The sequence below is a fragment of the Brassica oleracea genome, chromosome C4, assembly GCF_000695525.1.
Source record: "Brassica oleracea var. oleracea cultivar TO1000 chromosome C4, BOL, whole genome shotgun sequence".
NCBI lineage: Eukaryota > Viridiplantae > Streptophyta > Magnoliopsida > Brassicales > Brassicaceae > Brassica > Brassica oleracea.
In genome coordinates, this window is record NC_027751.1 from 21,693,245 (window position 1) to 21,715,110 (window position 21,866).

A 21,866-nucleotide genomic window follows, 5' to 3' on the forward strand; every position below is an offset into this window, starting at 1 on the left:
TTGTGTATACGGAGAATGGGTGGTGAAAGGCTCTTTGCGGGAGTTTGTGGTCAATAATCGGAAAGGAGGGAGAATGTTTCTTGTGTCGGATGGTTGTACACATGGTGAAATTCTTGAAATGGCACTAGAAGATTATGGTCTGGACAAGAAAATCGTGAAGGTGGTGCTAACATATTCCTTACCAGACGTCATTTTACAACAAATGGCTCCGGATACTCCTCCTATGCATGTCACGATTGATAGACAAGTGCGGAACTTGATCGAGTTAGCTAAGACACACTTTGTACGCCTTTGTGTATCAAGTCAGAGCCAACTAGAAATTTTTGGTGTCAGATAATAAGTGTAGACGTCTTTGTAAATCTACAAAGGTAGACTGCAGTTGAAGTCTACGTCGTAAATTCTATTAAAAGTGCAATTGTGTATTACTCATCATATTTTTTCATGATTTAATTATTTTACAGTGTACGTTAGTAATTTAATGGTTTTGGATGAATTTCAAAAGTTAATGTGTTATAATTATACACTTGGAACTTATTGCAAAAAAAATTGATTAGTTTTACTCTTGAAACTTTTTGAGAATTTTGTATAGATTTTTTTCTTCTCACATATGTGTCAGTTATTATTTTAGCCTATGGTGGTTTTACTTGTTTGGTTGATTAGATCTTGTGAAAAAATTGATATCTAACAAAAAATTAATAATATAATACAAGTAAAACACAACTAAAAATGAATACAATCTTTATAGATTATGCATTAAAAAATTATTTAAAAATTAATATTTTATTATGAGAAATTATTACAGAGCAATATATTAAAAAGTATTCTTGAGTATGTTTGATTTTTCATAATCTTGATGCCTCAAATAAAGTCTTGAAAAAAGTACCTGCAAAATAAGATAAAGTTATGAGGAAAACATTAGATAAAAAAATAAATATATTTTAGTAGACTTTTTATTAAGTCTACGTAAAGTTATTGTTTAGAATGAAGTCTACTTAAAAGTTAGGGCTGGTAGTCTACTCTATCAAAAAAAAATTAGATCTGAAATAAGTTAAATTCTAAAAAACTTTTAAAAATATAATTTAATAGATAAAATAGTAATAATTAAAGACATAGAATTTGAATATGTAACTTTATTTTAATATAAATACTAGAACACATATTTAAAATCTATAGATATAAACCTTACATTTTTGGGAGGAGAAGAAAACAACTAAGAAAAAAAATAACTGCAAAACAAGATAAAATTATTAAAAACATAGAAAAGAATTAAAGTCATATTTTTGTAGGCTTCCAATGAAGTCTGCTTAAACTTTGTGGTTTAGTAAACTTCATATGAAGTCTAATAGCTTTAGTAAACTTCTTTGGAAGTCTACACTGTCTGATAATTTTCAGATCTGAAAAAATCTATACATTTTGAAATTTGAAAATAATTTTAAATCTGAAAATACTTTTCAAAATAGAATTTATAAGATAAACTAGTAGTAAATTAATGCACAGAACTTGATCTATAAATTTATTTGAATATAAACATATAAATACATATTTAAAATCTATTAATCTAAAACTTACATTTTTAGAGGAGAAATGAAATCCATGAGTGATAATACCTACAAAAAAAGATAATATTGTTAGAAATAAATAACATAAAAATACACATTTAAATTCTATAGATCTAAAACTTACATTTTTTAAAGGCGAAGATGAAAACCATGAATCATAATATCTAAAATGACAAGATAACATTGTGAGAAAGACTTGAGAAAATTTTAGAGAGAAAAAAGAGAAATGAGAGAGTTTTTGAAAGAATTGAGAGAATTTTAGGGAGAAGGAAGAAAGTTTTAGAGAGAAGGAAGAGAGTTTTAAAAACTTGTGAGGGACTGTATTAATTTTGTTTATATATGGAGACAAAAATGTAACTAGGTTAAAATTTACGATGCTGTAGACTTCTTTTGAAGTCTAATAAAATTAAAATTTTGGAGTAGATTTTACTATAACATAGTAGACTTTTTTAGAAGTCTACTATAATTTATTTCTTTATTTTTTAATAGTTATAGTTTATGATTTCATTTTTTTATTTTGAAGGAACTTAACTTAGTTTAAATATAATGATTTTTTGTAAAAAAAAATTGAAAAATATAGACTAAAAAGAAAGACGTCTTCAAATAAATAGATTTTATTGTAGGTCTACGATAGCCTAAACCACAAATTTCAAACCCTAAATGTTTTGCTTGATAATCAAAAAGTCTCAATTATACAAAATATAAACTACTAAACATTAATATGCAGATTTAAGTTAATAAACCAAAATCAAAACAAAATCTAAAATCTAAACCTATGAAATCAACCACTAAAAGACATAACATGTTAGAACCTTTTGTTTCTAAACTATGAACATTGTCTAACACATGATAACCAAATTAGTATATGTTCTTCAAAATTGTTCAATTATATGAAATTTTAATTTATTTACTTCATATTATCCATTATATTGATGATTAGTTAAAAATATCACAATAATTATTTTTATACAATTTCAAAATTAAATTATTAGATCAAATTAGAGTGTAGACTCCAAAATAAGTCTATACGGTAGACTTCGTAGGAAGTCTACACGTAATAAAAGAAGTCTACATATATGTAGACTTCTTTTATTACGTGTAGACTTCCGAAAGATAAAAATGTAAAATATATTTTTGTTTTTTGTTTGGTCATAAAAGTTAAATAGTACTTTTACTATTCATTTAGGTTGGTTTTGCATTTGACTGAAAATGGGGTACACTTTTAGATTTGACTTGAATATTTAGGTTGTTTTTAGCAAATGTCCCCCTTGATATAGTTCATATATTTTTAATAACCCTTCTTAATCCCACCCACCCAACACTTATAAAACAAACGGCTAGAACCATATAAATGATGCAAATACTTTTTTAAATATATAACTCAGATATGGTTTAAAAAATAATAAAATGGAATTCGAATATATTGTATAGTATAATTACATACAAACTAAATCGGGTGGTTTCCAAAACCTTTTTTTTATAAATGGTTCCAAAAATTATCATAAAAGTGATGTACACGTGTGTATTGATTTTCTAGAAAGAACTGTATTTTAATATTTTCTTTATTATTAGTGATTCCAAAAATTATCATAAAAGTGATGTATACATGTGTATTGATTTTTTAGAAAGAACTGTGTTTTAGTTTTTTTTATTAATTTACTATATATAATAGAAGCTGGAGTTCTCATATATTATTATTTCCATTTTAATAAGAGTCAGTGTTAATAAGGAAAAACTCCTTTAATAAGAACGTGGTAAGAAAAGTAAGAATATATAATATAGTCATTGGTATCAAATTCATATTAAAAAAGTTAACTAACTATTTTATTAGAAATTTTGTGAGTAAGACAACCGTAATATCATTTGAATTTCTTCTTCTTTGTATGAATGATATGTGTTTTGCTCGCATTCGCGGGTCTTATAATTTTACAAAAAAATAGTATATTCATATATTATCAATTCGAAAACCATTAGAGTAAATTATTTTTATTTTTATGAAATATTTAATAGTTAACTGAATATTAATATCTAATATATGATAAAACGTTTTTCAATAATCTACTCAAATATTTCAAAACTTAAACTTGAGTTGGTTTGGAGGTGATTTCTTCATAAAACAAATGCCCTAAGAATTTGCAAGTTAATTATAATAACATCTACCAATTTTGAAAAAAAAAGGTGTATTGTTTTCAATAAATACAAGAAACGTTAACACAAAAATTATTCCGTTCCTATCCTGAAAAGAGAGGCTAAAAAATACGTTTAACATTTAAAAAAAAATACAAGTCATAACATCACAATCCAGAAAAAAACATAAATTAGAAGGTTAATAAATCATATACAAAGCACTAATATTCCGATACATGTGTGATATTAACTTCCAAACCGTTCTAATAAACTATAAGGTTTCAAAATATCAACAATTTGGTGTAATATCAACAGTAATTATAATTATTTCATCTCAAATGCGTACAATTTCCCCTCAAAAAGAAAACCTATTCAAGACTTTAAAAATAAAAAAAATTTAAACACCTTCCTATATTTTTTCATCCAGAAACTTCTACCGGGATCACACATAAAAGGAAAAGAGGACGCCCACTTGGATCACGCAACAAATCCAAAGGTGTGTCATTACTCTGAAGATATATTATTTTCTACTCCACAAGTATACTATTTTAAATTATGAATGTATTTTGTAGTCAATCAGATATGCGATCCACCAACGTTCAAACCCAAATATTATGATCGTAAGTTTAAATGGATTATAATAATATATTCTTCATCAGTATCTATTCATAAACTATTTGAGTTATCTAATTTAATCGTACAGGTGGCTGTGATAAATGTGACATTTACGGTATAAAATCTCTTCAATCCTGAAAACATTTTTTCTTCCTCAGTGCCTTATGTTTATACTCTTTTAAACGGATTCCTTACAATCTAATCAGTGAGACAAAAAAACAGACAAGGCATGAGAAAAACCATCTTGCTATCTAAACGAACATCATGTCTGCCACAAGGTAACAATCTCTGCCTCACATAAAACACTTAAGAAACGATTACATAAACTTTTGTCTCATCTGCATATGTTATACGCATAGGTCTACGTGCTCCACCAGAATTCCATCGTTTACACCCTACAAGAACTGCGAAGAAAGATACATATTTAAGATTAATATTTAAATCAGTGTCGGGAATGAGCACAATAATTTAGAAGCCAATTCCAATAAATGTTAGGTAATTCCGATGATAAATTTTGGTTCCCAACAACCTTCGTTGCGGAGTTCTACAAGCATAAAAGAATTTTTGCTTTATGAGTTTTTCAAAATGAGTTGTTCTATGGCCACATAAATTATACATGCTTCTGGTTCTACATATTACAGGCCATCGAAGTTATATTATAGTTCTTAACAAATATTAAACGTTGTTAACTATAAATTATTAAACACACTATATGTTAACAAATTGAAACACATTTTAACACAGATAAATGCTCCACACCTAAAGCTGAAGATAACCCTATCGTAGCATGCACAAAATGTGGTGCATTAATGTGGACTTTGGAGAGCACTGGTACAGACTCCAGAACAGGTGAACCAACATTCACAATTTGCTGTAACCATAGCCAAATAAAGCTTCCACCAATCAAGCAACCCCCAGCCATGTTAGAAGAACTTCTTCAGTCTAGGTGATTTCGAGATACTATCCGAGTCTATAATTCTGTACTTGCTTTCACCTCCATTGGAATGAAAATGGATTATAGTGTGGTGCATGCTCCCGGACCTTACACTATACGGATCCAAGGTCAAACCCACCATAGAATTGGCTCGCTTATACCATGACAAGGCCGTCCCCTCGAATATCTCCAGCTTTACATATTTGATACGAGCAACGAAGTCAGAAACCGTTTAAATACGATGGGCCAAACCTCAACAGAAGGTAATCTTGATGAGACAACCTTAGAGCGCCTCATCGAGATGGTTGACGAGAATTATTGTTTAGCTAAACTTTTTCGACGGGCACGTGACTACTACGAAGGCAGCGGGCAAGAGTTTAATATTAGGTTGCTCTCAGATAAAGGGAAAGGGAAAGAATACGATCTTCCGAGTATGAGTGAGGTCGCAGGCCTTATGGTAGGGGATATGTCATCAACAATTGGAGTACGAGATATAGTGGTCCAATTCCAATCTGACACTTTACAGCAGATACGTGACGATCACCCTCTATACATGAGCCTCCAATATCCTCTTCTCTTTCCATATGGTGAGAATGGATTTCACCCTGAGATCCCATTACATCTTGAGACAGGCACCTCGAGAACAAGGCAATTCCTGACCAAACGCCAGTACTACGCTGCTCAGATACAGACACGTTTTAACCAAGGGATAGACATTGGTTAACGGCGGTCGTCTCCTCCATCAATATGTTGTGGACGTTTTTACGGCAATCAAAGAAGATCGGCTAAGATGGGCGAGGAATAATCAAGATGTTTTGAGAGCCGAACTCTACAGTAATGTACTCGATGCTATTAGCAAGGGTGACACTGATGCTAAAAATATTGGTCAAAGGTTCATACTGCTGCCAAGTTTCACCGGCGGGCCCTGATACTTAGTTGAGAAATACCATGATGCGATGGCTATTTGCAGAGAATATGGGAATCCAGATTTGTTTATCACGATGACGGCCACTCCTAACTGGAGAGAGATTAAAGAACATCTTGAGAGATATGATGGAGACTCCCCCAATGATAGACCAGACATTGAATGTCGGGTCTTTAAGATGAAGTTAGATCAGCTACTCAAGGATTTCAAAAAAGGAACTTTCTTCAAGCCATACACAGCAGCTCTCCACAGAATAGAGTTTTAAAAAAGAGGCCTCGCTCATGCACATATATTATTGTGGTTTGGAAACTCCTCCAGAACACCAAGTGCAGAGGAAGTAGATGAGATTATTTCAGCCGAGCTCCCAAACAAAGAAGAAGATTCAGAAGCTTACAATTTAGTGACAAAACACATGATCCATGGTCCATGTGGTGTCATTAATCAGAAGTCACCATGTATGGAGAATAATGTGTGCACCAAAAAGTATCCTCGGCCGTATAATGGCAGTACATCGATAGACAAATCAGGGTATGTATTATATCGTCGACGCCGAAATGAAAATGAGTCTGTGGTAAAGAATGGGGCAATCCTAAACAACACGTTCGTTGTACCTCATAACATTAAGCACCTAAAGAAGTACGAAGCTCATATTATTGTCGAATGGTGTAATCGTACAAGTGCAGTGAAGTACTTATTCAAGTACATAACCAAGGGGGTTGACAGAGCATCCGCAGTTATTGAAAAACGAAATACGACAACTACCTCTGACACAGTGGCTTCTAGCGAACCTAAGGAGACAGTGGTGAAGCAACGTAATGAGATCCAAGACTACATCAATGCTCAGTATTTATCAGCTTGTGAGTCTATGTGGCAGACTTTCGCATTCCATATACATAAAAGAAAGCCATCAGTTGAGAAGCTTATCATTCACTTAGAAGGCGAACATAACATCAAATTAAATCAACTGATAGCCTCGGCCGTGTAATCTGCAAGCCATGTATTGAGAAGACAATGTTTACTGAATGGATGGTCTTATGCAGAAGGTCAGAGTTTGCACGGACATTAACTTATGTGCAAATACCAGAATATTTCGTATGGAACAACAGTACAAAAGTCTGGTCTGAACGTATGAAAGAAAAAACCATTGCGAAAATCGTGGCTGTCCATCCATCACCAGGTGATCGATACTATCTGAGGATCCTCATAAATAAGATTAAGGGTCCCAGAAGTTATGACGAGCTGAAAACGTTTAACGACGTGAAATACCCTGACTTAAAATCAGTTTGCCATGCACGAGGTTATTTGGACGATGACGTTGAATGGCACGAGAGTATGTCAGAGGGTGCTAGAACAGCCACCCCATACCAACTCCGCGATATGTTTGTCACATTCCTAAACAATCGCTTCGTTGCAAGCCCTAAACAACTATGGGAACACTCATGGAAATCAATGAGTGAGGACATACTTCACAAGAGACAAAGGATTTTAGGTCACACAAATCTGGAACTGGATGATGAGACCCTTGAGCAATACACATTAATCGAAGTGGAAAAGTTGATGCGCATGCATGACCGCTCATTAAATGATATTAAAGAGATGCCAAAGATCAAACCTGTTTTGGTAAAAGAATTGGGGAACAGTTTGTGGAACCAAGAAATGGATTACAATGTTGCCGAGGAAACATTAAGACATGATAGGCAGTACAACTTACTTAATGCCGAGCAGCGTGCGATTTACGAATCGGTCTTAGACTATGTTGATAGAAAGGATGGAAAACTATTCTTTGTATATGGCGCAGGGGGCACATGAAAAAAATTCCTATACCAAACCATTATATCCAGACTTCGCTCGAGAAAACAAATCGTTCTCCCGGTTGCTTCTTCAGGAATAGCCGCATTGCTGCTACCAAACGGGAGAACAGCTCATTCTCGCTTTAATATTCCTTTAAAGCTCTGAAGATAAGCTCTGCAACATCAAACCAGGTACAATGCTGGCTGAACTAATTGTGAAAACAAACCTCGGGATGAGGCACCTATGACACGCAAGCATGCTTTCGAAGCACTAGGCTAAACTTTGAAGAACATAATGTCTATGAAAATTCCACCCGCAAAAGATCAAACTTTTGGCGGCAAAACTGTTTTGTTAGGTGGTGATTTAAGACAGATCCTACCAGTAGTTCCACAAGGTAGTAGAGCTGATACTGTCTTAGCTTCGATAAGTCATTCATATCTATGGAATAGCTGCCACAAGTTCTCTTTAAAAATAAATATGCGAGTCAATCAGGACGAGAAAGAGTTCTCTGAGTGCCTTTTCAAGGTCGGGGAAGGTCGTCCAGAATCAGGACAAGAAGATGAGGATGATGGCTACCATGAACAATTGATAATCGTCGACAACTCATTGGTCCAAGAGACCAAGGATGAGTCATTAAAACAAGTTGTCGATGCTGCGTATGGTGATGTCAACAAAATAAAGGCCTCCCAAAGTTCCTACACTGATAAAGCTATACTTACACCCCGAAATGATACGGTTGATGAAATCAATGCATATACAATCTCCAAAACCGACGGGGAGTCAAGAGACTACTACAGTTACGATAGCTTTGAGGTTTCGGAAACTCAATCTAATCAAAATGATACATTATACGCGATTGAGTATCTCAATTCCATGAAGTTTCCAGGATTTCCATCTCATAAACTCACTCTCAAAGTTGGGGCCCCGATTATGCTTATGCGAAACATAAATCAGAAAAAGGATTATGTAATGGTACCCGTATGATCCTAACCCACATAGGCGAAAGAGTGCTTAAGGCAGATATAATTACTGGCTCACACATTGGAAAAGAAGTTTTGATCCCAAGAATTGTCCTCTTGCATGGTGAAACAAAGCTACCGTTCACTTTACGTTGACGACAATTTCCTATCAGATTGTGTTATGCAATGACAATCAACAAAATCCAGGGGCAAAGCTTAAAAGAGGTTATCCTATATTTACCTAGACCGGTCTTCTCACATGGTCAACTCTATGTGGCCCTCTCACGTGTAACAAGCAAAGCAGGACTAAAAATAATCAAAGGCGAAGACTCACACAAACAAAAAGTGAAGAACATAATCTACAAGGAAATCTTCAACCGCCTTAATTCTCATGAGAGTAAGTAACATTTAAAACTCAGAATCTCATAGAAGGTTTCTAAGTGGTTATCTATCTACTAATTCACATCTATCTGCTATACAGTACTCCAGATTAGTACTCGAGCTATCAACAGAAATGAATTAGTGTTAAAACTCATTCCCTGATGATGGATACCTCACTACTTCCAAGTACGTCTCCCTATTCTATTAGTTAAGTAAATTGATTCCCATTACTAAGTTATGTTCACTGATTTATTTCAAATAAATTTCAGGCTCTACAATTGAAGAAAATCCCATCACATCTACCACCCTCTTCATCAAAAACTCCACCATCTTATTTATGATTTTTTCTCCTCTATTTTAAGACTTTAGCATTTGCAGACGAAACCAGTCAACTGTTTTTAAATTTACATTACTGCTTCCTACATCAATTAAAATAATCATTGTATCAGTAAGTTCCAATAGCCATCGATAATACTTTTTTTTTTTACATTCAATAATTATTTTAATCCTAACACTTTTTTACATTAAACATAATTTGGACAAAAATATTTTAATCTAATATGATATTTTGCTTTAACATTTTCATAGAAAATAACCCGGACGTAGCCTGGGAACAACCCTAGTCTAACTAAAAAATAAAATGCATCTAATATTTCTACAATATATATACTATAATACCCTTCTTATTTACTTATTTCAAGTTTTTTTTACTGGTAAATCATAAATCCTTCCTCCTAATCTTTTCTTTTAAATAGCCACCTACCACCATAATAATGACCATCACCCCGTAGTCATCTCACGATTATCATCACAATCACAATAACATTTATACAAATAGCATCATCTCCTCTACATCCACTACCACTACTTCCTCTTTAACAATCACCACCATAGTCACCACCACACATCTACTCCAACCACCACCATCAAATATGTATCCACCCCAGCTTTCTCCGCTTCTGCCACATATTAGGTATTTCAAATCCACCGCTTCTTTCTCCGTAACAACCACCAACTCCATCATATTTACTTCCACTGCCATTGCGGTAACCACCACCATTGCGGTAACCACCACCATTGCGGTTACTACCATTGCTACTATATCTTTCATTTTTACCACATCCACTTCTTCTATAACCATAATATCCAAGAATCGTGGCTAACATTAGTTTATACTATTTTCCAATTTAAAGAAACATAGTATAGTAAATTTAGATAATTTTGTAATTTATCAGTATGTACTATATCATTTACTACGTTATATTCTATTTATTTTTGTATGTTCTCATAGGATACAAGAGTTATACTCGCATGAGCACCCATAATGTTGGTTACGTGTTTCAAAAGCAACCATAGATGTTGAGTAGGTGAATACAATTAATTTTTCTAGTATATCATTATGTTTGATACTTTCAATAATATGTACTATACTATTTAGTCGAATCCATGGAATATACATTTGATTAATGTACATGTATGGTTCATATATAATTAGCAAGCTCATTGTGTGATGATGACTATTATCTTCTGTGACATTTTAGAAGAAAACATACTATATTATATAATAGGTAGAACAATACATAATAACTAAGTTTATGTCATAAGGATGCACTATATACTACATGTTCAATAGTATTTGTAACACTAATAGTTTTATTAACTGTTATATACTATACTATAACTCCATTTCACTAAAAATAGTATAATACATACATGATCTTCTATATTTCTTCTTTAGCAATAGAAATTTCCGACAGTTGTTTAATCCACCCCCGTAGCTACAATTAAATTAACAATTTAACGTAATTGCATAGAATCGTATCGGCGATCAATATCACCCTTTATCTTCCTCACCACTGGATCCGATTGCAAAATAATTTCTTCGAGCCCACCTCATGCCGCTTATCACCGTTTGTCCCTAAACCCATAGCAATCCTGAAGGACCCTAGGAACGAATCACTCTACTGGTACGGTTTGGATATGAACTTCGGCTGGAGAACTGGATGGATTGAAGGGTCTCACAAAGGTTGCAGAAAGCCTCCGATATTCCAGACTCCAATGGTGCTTGATATGACTCACAAGACCACCAAATTAAGGTTATCTCGTCGTTGCTTGATATGACTCACAAGTCTAACGATTTGAGGAAGTGTTTACTTGGATATGGCTCACCAAGAAACAAGACAAGTTCTTACAAAGAACAAAGAGTTTCAACTCAGAAAATTCAAGAAAAAATCAAATACTTGATTTCATGAAAGGGATTACATATTAATAGAGTTTGTAGTCAAGGACTTATAAAGGAATTGTGGGAAAACACGATATAGAAAATGAAAACATTGACTAGAACTGGTCAAGGCACGGAAAATAGAGAAGACTAGTCAAGATGACCGTTCGGCTACTGTCCAGGTTCATGCGAACTGGCTGTGTCAGGGCGGTAAGGATCAGTACGTGCGCGGGACGATCAGTAAGGGCCGCGGGACGTTTTGATCGGAAAAGTTGTGTTCCAGCGTGGCCCAAATCTTCAGAAAGCTTAAGGATCCTTGCCTTAGAGAAATATCCAAAAGAGAAGTCCATCGTTGGATCGAACAAGGAAGCAAGATCATCAGTAAGGTGGCCGGTGCATGCGGTACGAGCCAAACGGGCCAAAAGAGAGAAGCTGCGGTCTCAGTCGGAATTGGCTCGTCCTAAGTTGATTCTGGCTTGACCATCATTCTTAGCTTGTCGAGTTGGTTGGGGAAGACAAGCTCCGGTATGGCCAGTTCGGTCGTCTGGTCATGGTTCCAGCTGAAGTTCCATTACGGACGCACGCGGATCGATCCGGTACATGGCTCGGTCAGTCTGTCCGGTACGGTCGGAAGAGTGGACCTCGGTTGAAATGTTCCGGACATCCTGATCTTCATGCTGGTCTTGTTCCACGGACTGATCCACAGACTGAGCACATCATTCCCTCCCTCTTCAAAAGGATTTGTCCACAAATCCGGATCATCTACAAGAAGAGGAGAAAGATCAGAAACATTAAAGCTTGAGGAAATGTCATACTTACCTTGCAAATCAAGTTGATAAGCTTTGTCATTGATCTTCCTAAGGATCTGAAATGGACCATCGATCCTAGGCATGAGTTTGGACTTTCTTTCTTCTGGAAATTGTTCCTTCCTTAAGTGAACCCACACAAGATCACCCTCCTTGAAAATAACCTCCTTTCTTTTCTTGTGGGCAAATCTTTTGTAACCCTCGGTTTTGGTTTCAATATTGGCACGAACTTGCTCATGTAGCTTCTTGATAGTGCCCGCCTTCCTCTTGCCATTTGTACTAACTCTTGCACTCAAAGGCAAAGACAAAGGCAAAAAATCAAGTGGAGATAAGGGATTGAAACCATAAACAACCTCAAAAGGTGAGAACTTAGTAGTATAATGTATAGCATGGTTATAAGCAAGCTCAACATGAGGCAAACATTCTTCCCAAAGTCTAAGGTTCTTTCTAACCAATGACCTAAGCAATGCGGACAAAGTTCGATTCACAACTTCAGTTTGACATCGGTGGGTGACAAGTTGTAGAGAACATCAATCCCGTCCTAACTTAGACCACAAAGTTTTCCAGAAATAGCTAAGGAACTTAGCATCATGATCAGAAACAATGGTCTTAGGCATTCCGTGCAACCTAACATCTTCTCTAAAGAATAATTCAGAAACTTGCACAACATCATCAGTCTTATGACATGGAATGAAATGAGCCATTTTCGAAAATCTATCAACAACCACAAAGATGGAATCTCGTCCAGCCTTAGATCTAGGCAAACCAAGCACAAAATCCATAGAAATGTCTAACCAAGGATGAGAGAGAATGGGTAGAGCTGAGTACAAACCGTGATTTGATGCTTTAGTCTTAGATTTCTTGCAAGTCACACATCGGCCACAGATCCTCTCTACTTCTTTCATCAAACTCGGCCAGTAGAAGTGATCATAAACCGCCTTGTATATTTTCTTAACTCCAAAGTGTCCCATAAGACCTCCTCCATGAGCTTCCCTGAGAAACAACTCCCTCAAAGAACATTGGGGCACACACAAATGGTTATCAAAGAATAACAATCCAGACATTTGATAATACTTCCCATAAGCCGTTTTCGAACACTTTCTGAAATCCTCTTTAAAATCATGATCAGTTGCATACAAATTCTGGATGAATTCAAAACCGAGCAACTTGGTTTCAAGTGCTGAAAGAAGAACATACGTTCGAGACAAGCCATCAGCCACCACGTTTTCCTTACCTTGTTTGTACTTAATCACATAAGGAAATGTCTCAATGAACTCGACCCAACGCGCATGTCTCTTGTTCAACTTCTGCTGGCCCTTAAGGTGTTTCAAAGACTGATGATCTGTGTGGATCACAAACTCCTTAGGCCAAAGATAATGTAGCCATGTTTGGAGAGCACTTACCAAAGCATACAACTCCTGGTCATAAGTGGGGTAGTTGAGCGTGGCTCCACCAAGCTTCTCACTGAAGTAAGCAATGGGTTTCTTATCCTACATCAACACAGCACCAATACCAACTCCAGAGGCATCACATTCGATTTCAAAAGCTTTAGAGAAATCGGGAAGTACAAGTAAAGGAGCTTGAGTTAACTTCCCTTTGAGAATCTGAAATTCCTCTTCTTGAACTTGTTCCCACTTGAATCCAACGTTCTTCTTGATCACTTCAGTGAGTGGGGCTGCTATGGTACTGAAGTTCGGAACAAACCGCCTATAGAAACCGGCCAGACCATGAAAGCTCCTTACCTCGCCCACAGTCGTTGAACTCGGCCAGTCTTGGATGGCTTTGATTTTCTCCTCATCCACTCTAAGTCCATCAGCACCTACAATAAAACCTAAGAACACCACTTCATATGTTCCAAAAGAGCATTTACCAAGATTTGCAAAATGTTTTTCTTTCCAAAGAACTTCAAGAACATATTTCAAATGCATCTTATGATGTTCAATGTTTTTGCTGTAAATAAGAATGTCATCAAAGTAGGCAACAACAAAATGACCAATGAATGATCTCAAGACATGAATCATCAAACGCATGAAAGTACTAGGTGCATTAATAAGACCAAATGGCATGACAAGCCACTCATACAACCCTAGCTTTGTTTTAAATGCAGTTTTCCATTCATCAACTTCTTTCATCCTAATCTGGTGATAGCCACTTTTCAAATCAATTTTTGAATACAAACAGGAACCATGCAGCTCATCAAGCATATCATCAAGCCTAGGAATCAGATGCCTATACTTTACCGTTAAATTGTTGATGGCACGACAGTCCACACATATCCGCCAAGAACCATCCTTTTTGGGCACAAGGAGGACAGGAACGGCATAAGGACTGAGGCTTTCCCGGATGTAGCCTTTCTTAAGAAGGTCACCGATTTGTTTCTGAAGTTCCTTGGTCTCGACCGGATTGGTACGATAGGCTGGTCGGTTTGGTAGAGACGCACCTCAAACAAAATCTGTCTTATGCTCAATGCCTCGTACAGGTAGCAATCCTTTAGGATTCTCATATGGAAAAAGATCAGAAAACTCCTGCAAAACATCTAAAAGTTCACTCGGAATCTCCGGTGCAAGGTCAGAAGAAGAAGCAATAAGAGATTCTTTGTACACAAGTAAAAGAAATGACTTTTGAGAGTAACAAGATTTCTTGACCTGACTTGGCTTGATATAGAAATTAGAGTTTCGGTGGGATGATTCAGGTTCATCCGGTCTAGGCTCTTGGTCTCGGTTCTTCTTAAGTTGGATCTGATCTTGATGAACCTCCAAAGGTGTCAATGGTACCAACGTGATCTTCTTTCCTTTATGATCAAAGGAGTGTCAGTTTGTAAAACCATCATGCACGGACCTCTTATCAAATTTCCATGGCCGGCCCAAGAGAATGTGGCACGTGTCCATGGGAAGAACATTGCAAACGACCTCGTCTTCATATCGGCCAATGGTAAGGGGGACGGTGACCTGTTCCTTCACATATTGTTCTCCAGCCTCGTTCAGCCATTCCAACCTGAAAGGACGAGAGAGAGGCCGAGTAGCAAGTCCCAGTTTCCTGACAAGAGTGTCACTAGCAACATTAGTACAACTCGCACCATCAATAATCAAAGAACATACTTTTTCACAAACTAAGCAATGAGAATGAAAGAGATTCTCCCTTTGTTCTTTTTCATTGGGTTTGGGTTGAACACTCAAAGATCTTCTTGTGACAAGTAGGGGTCCGTGATGTGGGTAGTCGAAGCTGTCCTCCTCATCAAAGATCGGACCGGAATCAGCATCAAAGGTCAAACCAAAATCAACGAACAGGCGATCGTTCGTTTCATCGAAGATAGGCTCGTCCATGGCCTTCCTAGCAACAAGTAGGGGTCCGTGATGAGAGTAACCAAAAGACTCTTCTTCCTCATCAAAGATAGGACCAAGATCCTCTTTGTCCTTCTGCTCATCTTCTGATTCAACTTCACCATTCTCCATGAGAATCATCACCCGTTGGTTTAGGCAATTCTTTGCATAGTGTCCTAGACCTTGACACTTGAAGCACCTGATGTCTCTTGCATGTCCAGAAGTCTCTACTGCTTTTCCTTTGTCAACACGAGCAGGAACATCAGTATAAAAAGCATTATGTGTTGTGATAGAAGACTTACCTTTGTCTTGATAGCTAGGTTTAGGAGCATAGGCTAGTTTTGAAGCAATGGCCGGTTTTGAGTAACTCCTCATTTTGACTTGCTGTTCGATCAAGATGGCCTTGTGTAACATCTGCTCAACACTACCATACTATTGAAGCTCCATACGATCTTGGATGTCACGGTTGAGACCTGAAAGAAATCGTGCCATAGTGGCGTCCATTGGCTCGTGCACATCGTCCTTGATCATCAAGATCTCCATCTCTTGGTGGTAGTCTTCCACGGACTTTGTGCCTTGAAGCAAACGTCTCAGCTTCTGGTGGAGATCACGGTGATAGTGAATAGGCAAAAATCGTCTCCTCATCAGCATGGTAAGCTCGTCCCATGTTTCGACCGGATGTGCACCTGTTCTCCTCCTGTGGGTCACAACTTGATCATACCAATTAATAGCATAGCCAGTAAATTCGGCTGTGGTGAACTTAACTTTCTTAAAATCAGAGAAGTTTTGACAATCAAAAACAAGCTCAATTTTTCTTTCCCATTCAAGAAAAGCATCTGGATCATTCTTGCCATCAAAAGTTGGAATTTTCAGTTTCAATCCTCCTAAGCTATCATTAACACGATCAGTTCTAGCAAATGGATTGATATCACCTTGCTCTCGGTTTCTATGACCTCTTCTTGGTCTGTTGGTGGATCGGACATCATCCTCGAAGTCCTCCTCTTGGACCTCATCATCGGATCGGTCGGGACACCTTGGGCGATCTCTCCTTGCTCCGGGTCGAGGACGCGTCTGTTGGCTGGTCTGGATCTCGTCAAGGCTTTGATGGATCTGCTCAAGACCTGTGTTCATGAGGTTAGTAATAGAATCATTCAAAGCACGCATCTGTAAATTAGACAAGCCAGAAACAGAATTTCCGGGTCGATTTCTTTCATCTTCACTACTTATGGTTTCCTGAAAAGCTTAAACACAAAAGGTTAGATAATAACATCACACTCTCAAGCGTTTGATCCTCTCCCACACACGTGTTTCTCTCAGATTTTGTAGTGACCACACAAACAAGTTTCCACTCAAGGTTCTAAGAAAAACAGATCAAAGAATCCCAATGGACAATTCCAAGCAAACAGAAGGGAATTTCTTAAGAGAGAAAGATAAGAGATTTTTGGTTTGGAATCCGTTTTAACCACCTCAAAGGCTGGATTTCTCCTCAGCCAGCAGGCTTTCTCTTCCACCACCAATCTACAAATCAAACTTGGATTTTTTTTTTTAAATCGTAGATCTCTTTTCTTTTTTTATATATAGTGGATGGTAATGAGGGGCCTGGATTCAAGAAAGGTAGAAGAAGAGAAGATGGAATGGAAGATGAGAAGATGGAATGATTCAGAAGATACCAGAAGAGTGGCTCTGATACCACTTGAAGGACCCTAGGAACGGATCACTCTACTGGTACGGTTTGGATATGAACTCCGGATGGAGAACTGGATGTATTGAAGGGTCGCACAAAGGTTACGGAAAGCCTCCGATATTCCCGACTCCATTGGTGCTTGATATGACTCACAAGACCACCAAATGAAGGTTCTCTCGTCATTGCTTGAAATTACTCACAAGTCCAACAATTTGAGGAAGTGTTGACCTTGATATGACTCACCAAGAAACAAGACAAATTCTTACAAAGAACAAAGATCAGTACGTACGCGGGACGATCAGTAAGGGCCGCGGGACGTTCTGATCTGACAAGTTGTGTTCCAGCGTGGCCCAAGTCTTCAGAAAGCTTAAGGATCCTTGGTTAGAGAAATATCCAAAAGAGAAGTCCATCATTGGATCGAACAAGGAAGCAAGATCATCTGTACGGTCGCCGGTGCATGCGGTACGTGCCAAACGGGCCAAAAGAGAGAAGTTGCGGTCTGAATTGGAATTGGCTCGTCCTAAATTGATTATGGCTTGACCATCAGTCTTAACTTGTCGAGTTAGTCGGGGAAGATGAGCTCTGGTACGGTCAGTTCGGTCGTCTGGTCGTGGTTCCAGCTGAAGTTCCATTCCGGACGCACGCGGATCGAGTACACGGCTCGGTCAGTCTGTCCGATACGGTCGGAATAGTGAACCTCGGTTGAAATGTTTGGGACGTCCTGATCTTCATGCTGGTCTGGTTCCACGGAGTGATCAATGGACTGAGGCACATCAAATCCTACCAAGTATGTTCGGCATGCCATCTCATCGCTCCCGTAATCCTCTCAGATTGATATAATCTCTTTATCCTATCAGTAATAGGTAAGTACCACATCCGTTGGTACGGTACCCTATTCCGCCCACGTCCTTGCCGTATATATCGGGGCTTCTTGCAAAATTGACATTCCAACAGCTCTGCATCTTTCCTCCAGTATATCATACAATTGTCTATACACACATCTATCATCCTGAAGGTAAGCCAAGACTATAAACGAGTTTCTGAATCTCATTATAAGAATCAGCAGACAAGTTATCTTCTGGCAAATACTCTTTAAACAACTCAACCCATGCATCAATACAAATTTCAGATAAATTATGATCAGTTTTGGTATTCATCGTCCTAGTAGCCAACAACAATTTAGAAATAATTTTTCTACAACCTTCGTGGATTGGCTAATTCACAGTGTCTAGCATTTCATAAAACGTTTTTTGCATCTAAGTTAAGTTCTTCTACATTATCTACTTCTGTAGCAACTCGTGAGGTTTCGCGAAATGCAACTGAAACCATATCATGCATCCTATCATGATATGCCATCTGATTATCCTGATGGTAACTAGTTTCAGTATGCAAATGACCCGGTTCACTATTACCAACATCTTCAAAGTGACTACTAATAGTAGCTTCATTCCTACCATGATCACCCTCTCCATGTTGAAACCAAATGTAATAGTGTGGGGGTAAATCCTCTATTTACTAAATGTTTCCAAACCGTTTCACTACTAGAAAACTTGGTATTCTTGCACTTACGACAGGGACAAAACATCTTACCAGTTTCCTGCGTGATTGGTGTATTTCTGGCCTGGTACATGAATATCTCCACCCCGTTCAGAAATTCATTTATCACCACTCTATCAGAATTTTTATGTGCATACATCCAACTTCGTAACTCGTATATATTGCTACCTGATGCCATCTTTTTTGTAATCGTTTTCTTTCCGTGTTTTTTTTGGTGGTTCTTTAGAATGAGAGGATATGCATATTTATAGAAAAATTTCGAAATATGGTAGGTGGGAATGTTACAACAAGTTTATAACCACATAATATTTACAATGGTTTACGACTACATTACGGCCAGTTTTCCTTTTTTTCAACCATCCATACACGCATAATACATGTTTTCACCAACCATCTATATTTAATCTTATTTTAGCCGTAACTTTGTTGAAATATGTGGATGTAACGTAGTCGTAAATTAACAAATACATTACGGCGACATGCGGCAGTCATCTTTAAATAGTCGTAACATTACGTCGATGTTACGACGAATATGTTTCGTTGGTAAGTTACAACTAACTTATGATGATTTTTAATTTCCTTGTAATGTAGATGTAACATAGACGTAATTTTACGACAACATTTTGTCGTCGTTATACGCTTGTGTTTTTTGCAATGTTATGTCTTTTATGACTTCTGATTTTTGATGAAAATGTTACAAGATTTATAACTAAATAGAATATAAAATATAATGGTCTCTATATAAAATTAAAAACATAGCAAATAAAAAGATATGAAAGTGTGTTTTTATTTGAATAGTATTAATATAAAAAACCTTCCAATTAGTATCTTATAACCAGATAAACTTTAAATGATATATTTTTCAAAAAAAAAATTTAACGTACAACTTTATTTTTGAACATGAATAATTCACATCATCAATAAATACAATTTATAAACAATTAAAATACATGAAAAATCATAATTTTTAAATGCAAATTTTTTTTAAAAAAAAAGCACCTACGCGGTGGCACAAGTCAAAATCTAGTTCCTCTTCTTAAAACTCGTCTCCGAGTTTACTCTTCTCAAATTTCAAATTTAACTCTCATTTTGTTCACCGTAAATATATGAATGTTGGAACTATTGCTTCCAAAACGCCATATCTTGTGAACAATGATATGGAATCTTGCAACATGAGGAGCCAGATCTAGAGACCTCCTTTCCAGGAAGTCACCCCATAAAGGGACAATGTTGTTGAGGAGTTCATATGACATTTGAACTTTGCGATTCATCAAAACATGCTTATTCTCTAAATAACATTTGGTCCTTATTTTCTACAAATACATACTTCAACAGATTTATTTAGGTCTAGTTTTTGGAATGTATCGATCCTTGTTTTATCAAATCCTTTATCTATGTTATAGACCTACGAGTTTAATTTTAGAGCTGGAAAAACTATTATCAACCATATAGACCTATGATCTAGCAAGTTCAAAAGAACACAAACTAGAACTAACAGATTACAAATCTCAACAGCAAACAGACAACCAGCTGGTCTTACTCCCCTCTAAACTCAGCAGATGAGAGACAAAAGGCCATGAAAATCAGTGGTTTGCTCTGGGTTACAACATGTGGAAGAGGTCGGAAATTCCTGCCCTACGTGTTGATTCTCGAAGATCTTACTCCGAATAAGTGTTGCCTAGAGAAACATATTGTGGTGACTGTGAGCCCAATCAAATAAGCTACTCTCATATAGTGAAGTGCACAAGTATCTCTGATGAAACATGCAATATATTTCATGCTTATCTGGCAACTCCACACCAAAAAGATCGATAGATTAGGTGGAACATTTGATTCAAAAGACAGACAAGAACGAATGATTATCGTCTTCCGGTATTTGAAGCTTAGGTAGATCCAGAAAGAATTCACATAAGTAAGCTAACCTAAAAGTTTGAAAATACTTCTTTCAAGATGGCAGGAAACTAAAGCACTTCTGAAGATTTAACATGCTTTATTGAGCGATAATTTAAGAAACAAAAAAGTTTGAACTAAGCCACGAATCCGCTATCATTGATAGATTAAGATCTATAAGAGAGTCTATAATCTCATCGACAAAACAAAACTGACAACATGAACAAGATAAGCGAAGAGAGGAGGTAAGACAGTGACCCCATCCCCTAACCTCAACATCCTTGATATTCAGATAATGCTAACAACATAATACAAAATGGGAGATTCCAATCGTGTCTTGTTTTAGGGCATTTTCAATTTCACTCCATAATTTACTTTAAAATGGAGTTTGAAGTAACAAATGCTACAACTCCACTCCATTTTTGGAGTAGGATTAATGGAGTAAACATAATTCCATTATAGAGTTAAGCAATTTTAAAGTAAAAAAATGGAGTTTTAAGTTGAAAATGCTCTTAGTAAGTTTGACATAATTACATGACCGGCTCTAATATTAAGCTTATGAAAGCCGCTAGATAATTATTCTTCTCAGATTTTATCCTTGTTTGTCTTAGTACTCAGCCTATATTAGTGCAGTGTTATGAAGAATAAATTTTTGAGGTTTTCAATTTTCTATTTTAAAATCTACATTATAATAGGATAGTTGCATCACTCCTGATGCGACACGTCAGCGATATGTGGGTCCCACTTTTAAAAAGTGTGAAAACGTGTCAAGTATGTGACTCGAACCCGGGTTATTGAGATCTAAACAACAATATTTATACCACTGAGTTAAAGGATTCTTTGTACATTGATGGCTGAAACTAATATATATTTATGAAGGTCGGAAACCTTTGCTTCTTCGGTTTTCTCTGTGGGACCCACACTTATTTATTTTATCTAATGATTTAATAAATACTTTATAACTCACGTTTTGAAATGAGATTCGTTAAAAAAAAGCCCAATAAACCTCTTTAGTCTGTAAGCGTTCTCTTCAATGGAAGTTTAGGGCTTTCAATTTTTAATCATCGGTTCATGACTCATCTAAGAAACACAGATTG

General features: G+C 36.4%; 2 protein-coding genes and 1 pseudogene across 2 annotated transcripts; 2 read left to right on the forward strand and 1 right to left on the reverse strand.

The window, feature by feature from the left end:
* Positions 1–6,191: 6,191 nt before the first annotated feature.
* On the forward strand, positions 6,192–7,969 carry LOC106338378. Its single transcript, XM_013777369.1, has 3 exons — positions 6,192–6,418; positions 6,479–7,003; positions 7,201–7,969. The coding sequence occupies exons 1-3, from the start codon at positions 6,192–6,194 to the stop codon at positions 7,967–7,969; spliced, it is 1,521 nt and encodes a 506-aa protein (XP_013632823.1).
* A 459-nt stretch (positions 7,970–8,428) lies between these two features.
* LOC106338379 lies at positions 8,429–8,935 on the forward strand. Its single transcript, XM_013777370.1, has one exon. The coding sequence runs from the start codon at positions 8,429–8,431 to the stop codon at positions 8,933–8,935; it is 507 nt and encodes a 168-aa protein (XP_013632824.1).
* Positions 8,936–11,602: 2,667 nt separating this feature from the next.
* Positions 11,603–18,127, reverse strand: LOC106338380 (annotated as a pseudogene).
* Between the last annotated feature and the right edge of the window lie 3,739 nt (positions 18,128–21,866).

Excerpts from the sequence above, each read along its gene's own strand:
- LOC106338378 (XM_013777369.1), top strand. The coding sequence starts at position 6,192 with ATGGCTATTTGCAGAGAATATGGGAATCCAGATTTGTTTATCACGATG. Across the intron at positions 6,419-6,478 it reads GCAGCTCTCCACAGAATAGA|AACACCAAGTGCAGAGGAAG; the intron begins GTTTTAAAAAAG and ends AAACTCCTCCAG. Across the intron at positions 7,004-7,200 it reads CAAGACTACATCAATGCTCA|AAGGTCAGAGTTTGCACGGA; the intron begins GTATTTATCAGC and ends GGTCTTATGCAG.
- LOC106338379 (XM_013777370.1), top strand. The coding sequence starts at position 8,429 with ATGCGAGTCAATCAGGACGAGAAAGAGTTCTCTGAGTGCCTTTTCAAG.